General features: G+C 37.3%; 1 protein-coding gene across 1 annotated transcript; it reads left to right on the top strand.

Annotated features, from left to right (window-relative positions):
* The first annotated feature begins 1,245 nt into the window (after positions 1 to 1,245).
* On the top strand, positions 1,246 to 1,995 carry LOC143039732 (ribonuclease H-like). The gene has a single exon (XM_076209975.1). The coding sequence runs from the start codon at positions 1,246 to 1,248 to the stop codon at positions 1,993 to 1,995; it is 750 nt and encodes a 249-aa protein (XP_076066090.1).
* The last annotated feature ends 4,693 nt before the right edge of the window (positions 1,996 to 6,688 follow it).

Raw genomic sequence — 6,688 nt, 5'->3', positions numbered from 1 at the left:
AGCTCAGCCCTCACTTCCCCTGGCGATGATGACATTAGATATGAGATGATTGCCAACCTTCCCCAGTGTTCACAGCTGTTCCTGCTTACGGTATATAACGGTCTATGGATCACACACTCTTCACCTGATACCTGGGATCTGTCGATACTAATCCCCTGTCATAAGCCATGGAAAAAACCCAGAACTTCCAGGAAGCTATAGACCTATTGCCCTCACTAGCTGTCTTTGTAAACTCTTTGAGAGAATGGTTAATAACAGACTTGTCTGGTATCTAGAATCCAGAGAGTTCCTGTCAAACAGGCAGTTTGGATTCCGGAAGAATCGCAGCACACTTGACCCTTTGGTGATACTCTCAAGAGAAATCCAAAATGCCTTAGCTAGAAGACATCAAACCATTGGTGTGTTCTTTGATTTAGAGAAGGCCTATGACACAACCTGGCGGGGTGGCATCTTGAAACAGCTAGCATCATGGGGCATTGGAGGTCACATGTTTGCATTTGTACAGAACTTCTAATCAAACCGACGACTAAACAGTTCAGGGTACCCTATTTGTTGATGACCATGCTATTTACTGTAGTGCCCCAACAACCCTTGAAGCTGGTAGAAAAATACAATCTACGATAAATGCAGTCACTAAATGGGCTGACAGGAGAGGTTTCAAGTTCTCACCTCAAAAAACTAAGGGCATCAGATTTACACGGTGTAGGAGGCGAGAAGAGATACCAACTCTGTTTTTGAAGGGAGTTATCTTCCCATATGAGTGATTTTTGACAAGGGCCTCACATTCGTTTCCCATGTTAACGACCTATGTGTTAGAGTACGACAGTCCACCAACATTCTGAAAGTTGTCTCACATTATGATTGGGGAGCTGATCGTACTATTTTATTAAGGCTCTATAAAACTCTATGCCTCAGCAAAATTGATTATGCTTGCCAGATATGTGGCTCTGCTATTAGAACCACCCTTGAAAAATTAGATGTTGTGCACAATCTGTGTTTGAGAATCTGCACGGGTGCCTATCGTACCTCCCCTGTGGACAGCCTATATGTGGACTCAGGTGTACCACCTCTTTCCTTACGCAAATAGGCCCCGTATCCCTAAGCCACTGGAGGTTCGATTGGAGAAGGAATCTAGAGAGATCGGTCTCTATGACTCTACTATAGCCAAATTAGGCCCAACAAAGTATCCTCCTTGGTGTAAACCCCCTGTGGAGATTTGCATTTCTACCGGTGGTAAACAACACCATGACCCAGGCTGTCAAGGCGCAATTCTTAGAGCACTCCTCTAAACACAACACCTCTATCTCTGTCTATACCGATGGCTTTAAGTCTAAGCAAAGTGTAGGCTCTGCTGCAGTTTTTAACGGAAAAATGATTAAACGTAAATTACCCTCTCTTTGCTCAAATTTCACTGCAGAAGCTTATGCAATACTCCTAGCAGTGAAAGAGATCTACTACAGTTGCTCAAACGAGCAAAGTTTGATTATTTATACAGATTCCAATAGTGTTTTAGCTTCTCTTCAGCAACTTTTGCCCACTCACCCACTGGTGCAAGAAGTGCAAGATTGGCTGGTCCTCGTGCACTCACGAAAACGTACCAAGGTGAACTTTTGTTGGGTACCTGGTCACACCGGCGTCATGGGGAATGAAACGGCAGATAAAGCTTCAAAGTCGGCAGTAGCTGATCTACAGCCGACTACTGCCGTCCATATACCCCATGGCGACCTTAAGAAGATTATACACACTCATATACAAAATAAATGGCAGCATAGATGGAGCACCTTAACTGATAACTTGAAGCTAAAAAAGATCCGTCCCTTCATAAAGAAATGGGAATCATCCAATTGCCCAAATAGAAGGAACAACATCATCTTGACCAGATTGCGAATCGGACATACACATCTGACACACAATTTTTTAATGACAGGTGGCGACGAGCGGCAGGTACCATTCTGCCGTACATGTCAGGCTCACATTACTGTACAGCACATTTAACGGAGTGCATATGTTTTCAACGTGAACGACGAGCATGTTCAATCACAGGCAAGTCCATGACGGACTTGCTTGATGATAACTATGAAGTAGCCCGTGTGGTCAGATTTTTAAAGCTTATCAAGTTTTATCACCTATTATAACTCACTGTAATTTTCAATTTTATTATTATTATATTTTTATTGAAATCACTTAACTTTTAGCATTCATCCGCCTTTTAGCTTTCATAGCGCTGAATAGCCCTTGATACTCAAGTGCTTGGCTTTTGAGCCTAAAGCTCATAAACCAACCAACCAACCAACATAACCTAAATAGAACCACAAGAATCAATGAGGAAAAAGAAAAAGTAAGCACTTTACTAGAATTAGTTCAGGAAGATGAACTTGAAATCATGAAACAGATTGAAGAGATGTATAGACTCGGAAAGTATAGTACAGATAAGACCAGACCAATTAAGATTAAATTCAGGTCACAAACGACGGCAGAAAATATCTTAGCAAAAACAGGGAAACTAGCAACAAGTGAACAATATAAAAAGGTATGGATAAAAAGAGAAATGAATAAAGACGAAAGAGAGGAGAAAAAATGAAAAAACATGAAGCTAAGGAAAAAAAACGAGAAGAGAATAGAGTCAGAAAAAGAGAAATTCTATTGGAGATTAGTGAATATGAAAGTAAGGAAATACGACATACTAGAGAAAAACAAAAGGGAAACAGAGAATACAATGGAAGTGGCAGAAAACTAAGAGTGTCTTACACAAATATAGATGGATTAATAACAGGATTGAACGAGCTGAATGATTATCTGAAGGAAAAAGAACCGGACATAATGGGAATTGTAGAAACGAAATTAAAAGGTCCACTACCACCCAACAGTGTAGGACATGATGCATATAATTATTGGATTAGAAACAGAGAGACAAAACAAGGGGGTGGAGTTATGTTCCTAAGAAGGATATAAACGTGAGGTGTGTCACATATGGAAAGAATACAGTAGAGATGATTCTGATCGAAGTGGAAGACAGAGATAAGAAGAGCAGATAATTTGTGATAAATTATGTGCTTCCAAAAACAGCCTCGTGGGAAGAGAGTGAACATAAAAGTATGTCAGAAGACACAAGGATAACATTAAATAAGATAATGAAAGATGGAGGAAGAATAGTTGTGATGTGCGACTTTAATTGCAAAGAAGTCTGCTGGGAAGAGATGACAGTAAAGGGTGGAGACGGCTCATGGGGAAATGTTCTACTCGAGATGATTATTGACAATACAGTGGATACAGGAGAACACTAGGTATTGACAATACAGTGGATACAGAAGAACACTAGGTATAGAAATGAAGAAGAACCATCGAGACTAGACCTAATAATCACATATGAACCTAGAATACTGGAAAACATTGAATATAAAACACCAATAAGTAAAAGTGACCACATATTGATTGAACTGGAACTAAATGAGGAAAAATACATGAAAAGAAATGAACAATATAGAAAAGGAAGAATGATGTATGAAAAAACAAACTTTGATAAAATAAGAGAATTCTTTCAAAAAAGAAAACTGGGAAGGAATATACAAAGAAGAAACAACAGTGGAAGATAAATGGAATATTTTGACAAAAATTGATAAAAAAAAGGAGTGGAAAAATAGGTCCCAAGACAAAAACAAGAAAAAGAATATGTAAAGTGCTGGTACAATAAAAGTTGTAGGGCGTTGAAAGACAAAAGAGATAAAGCTTGGACCAAATGAAGAAAGACAAAAGACCTGAAAAATGGAAAATATATACTTGTTATAGAAATGAATATGTACAAGCGTGCAGAAAGGAAAAGAGAAAATATGAAAAAGATGTCATAGAAAAAAGTAAAAATAAACCAAATTTATTTTACAGATTTGTAAACAACAAACTGAAAAACAAACAATATTTGGAGAAATTAAGACAAGGAGTTGAATACACAGAGGAAATAGAAATGGCAGAAATTATGAACAAGCATTTTAAATCAGTGTTTACAAGGGAGAACATACAACCTGAAGAGATTGAATGGAAAGAGAAAGTCCCTCCCATGAAAGAAATAGAAGTAACAAAAAATGAAATAATGAAACACTTGAGTGATCTTGATGTCAGAAAATCGCATGGACCAGATGAAATAGCAAACTGGATTTTGAAAGAATGCAGGAATGAACTGGCCGACAAAATACATAACATAAACAGTTCCTTGAAAGAAGGAAAAGTTCCAGAAGATTGGAAAAAAGCAAATATAGTACCTATATATAAAGGGGGAAATAAAGAAGACCCTACCAACTATAGACCTGTCTCTCTAACAAGTACAATAGCAAAATTTTGTGAAAGAATTGTCAAAAGTAGAAGGGTAAAATATTTAGAAAAAAAAAAAAAAATGTGCTATCCAAGACAATTTGGATTCAGACAAGGACGATCATGCGTCACCAATTTAATATGTTTCTATTCAAGGCTAATAGATATAATACAAGAAGGAGATGGATGGGCTGATTGTGCATTAGATCAAAGAAGAGGGAGAGGAGAGGAGACTTGATAAATATTTATAGAATCATGAAAGGCATGGAAACTATTGATAGAGAGGATCTAATAAAATGGGTTGGTAAAGATACAAGAGGACATGGAAAAAAAAAAAAAAATAGACAATTATAGAAGAGACCAGAAAAAGAACAGTTTTCCCCACAGGATAATAGACGTTTGGAACAAGTTAGATGAGAATGTGGTGTGTGCAAAAACGATATACGAATTTAAAAACAGGTTAGATAAAACGAGATATGAAGACAAGACACCACGATCATAGCTCCCCTTCCCGTAAAATACAACTGGATAAATACATTCCAGCAGCGGTTGAAGTAGGACGTACGAAAAGAAGCTTCGAAGCGCTAAGCAGCGCTTTGTTGACAGACGAATTTAAAACCGTCCCTATTTGTGTTTACTAAGAAGCGGGAAGGGAGAAGTGTACTAAGAGTGACCAAAAAATGTAACTCTTGGTGTCTTTATTTTATCTTTTTTATTTTTTTCTTGGTCAGTTACTCTGAAAATGAAAGAAAATGACGTCAATTTTAGGAATAAAGAACTAACGAAGAGATGCCTGGACTAAGTACGGTGGAATCACCACTGGGGGTGATCCCCAAAAGGACATGCCTGAACGAAACTCCGAAGACGTACCAAAGGTTTGAAAGAAAGAAGACCAAGACGACCAACAAGAAGAAAAGAAAAAAAATATATATATATATATATATATATATATTCCGCTTTTGACAGAGAGGGCGGAATTATGTATAGAAGGATAGAAATAGGTAGAGAACCCAGGTTTAAAAATTTAATAAGAAATAGGGAAATCAATGACTAAGATTAAATAATCGAACTCAAAAGTGAGTATAAAGCGATGTACAGAGAGGTACCCCTGCTAAGGAAGACCAATAAAGAGACTAACAGGGAGATAGAGGATTTGAAAAAGGAACTAAATAGGATCAAGAGAGAAAATGAAAAATTGAAAAATGAAGACATAAATAAAAACGAGGCATCAAAGAAACAAATGAAGGATCAAATGCAGGCAGTGACCGAGAAAGTGGAAGAGATAAAAAAAAAAAAATCATTTCCAAGAAATAAAGAAGCAGTGGAAAGTAGAACAGGAAAGTAAAAAATGATTTTTTAAAGAAACAGTGGAGCAACATCTCAAGGAAAATGCAAAGGAAACGGTAATTAAAGTGATTAAGGAGAAAGGAAATTTGGTCAGGGACACGGTAAATAAAAAAAAATAAATAAAAAAATACATTGTAATCTATGGTATTAAAGAGAAACCTGATGTTCCCAGATATCAGAGAGAAAAAGGGGAGAAAGAGATCGCTAAAGAAATTCTGAAGGAGATTCAAAAAGGACAATATAGATAAAGAAATTTAGGAAACATATGAATAGGAAAATACTCAAAAGAAAAACAATATAGGCCACAAAGAGTTAAACTTAGGTCTCAAATGATAGCCGAGGAAGTACTATCTAGAACAACAAAACTAGCAAATAGTGAATATTACAAAAATGTATGGATGAAAATTAGAAATGAGTGATGAAGAAAAAGAGAAAGAAAAGGAACTTAGAAATGAAGCAAATGAAAAAATAAATAAAGAACTGAGACTGAAAAGAATTATTATATATATATATATATATATATATATATATATATATATATATATATATATATATATATGTATATAATACAATCTCTATGACCGTCGCGCAGAGGATTCGAACCACTGCTTATGGACCCAAGAGAGGCTCCACAACACACGCCTTTGACCACTCAACCACAGGAGCAGTTAGCGCTCTCCCCAATCTCGGTAATCAGATAGTTTACGAGTTCGTACGGTTTTAGATCGTCTGTGGTTGAGTGGTCAAAGGCGTGTGTTGTGGAGCCTGTCTTGGCTCCATAAGCAGTGGTTCGAATCCTCTGCGCGACGGTCATGGAGTATGATTGATGTCGCTGTCCACTAGCGAATTATTCACATAGTTACGATGGCGAGAAGCGTGAGGGGGATTCGTTCTAGTCCTTACCATTCCCACTGGTGCGATTAGCCGTATGGTAAAAATGGGGTTTATATGGGGGAGCAGTTAGCGCCCTCCCCAATCTCGGTAATCAGATAGATTACGAGTTCGTACGGTTTTAGATCGTCTGTGGTTGAGTGATCAA

This window comes from Oratosquilla oratoria, chromosome 27 (genome assembly GCF_046742065.1).
Source record: "Oratosquilla oratoria isolate Oo_2021 chromosome 27, ASM4674206v1, whole genome shotgun sequence".
NCBI lineage: Eukaryota > Metazoa > Arthropoda > Malacostraca > Stomatopoda > Squillidae > Oratosquilla > Oratosquilla oratoria.
The sequence above is the reverse complement of the archived record's forward strand: the minus strand, read 5'-3'. Positions and strand labels throughout refer to the sequence as shown.

Coding starts and splice junctions, on each gene's coding strand:
- LOC143039732 (XM_076209975.1), top strand. CDS start 1,246: ATGACCCAGGCTGTCAAGGCGCAATTCTTAGAGCACTCCTCTAAACAC.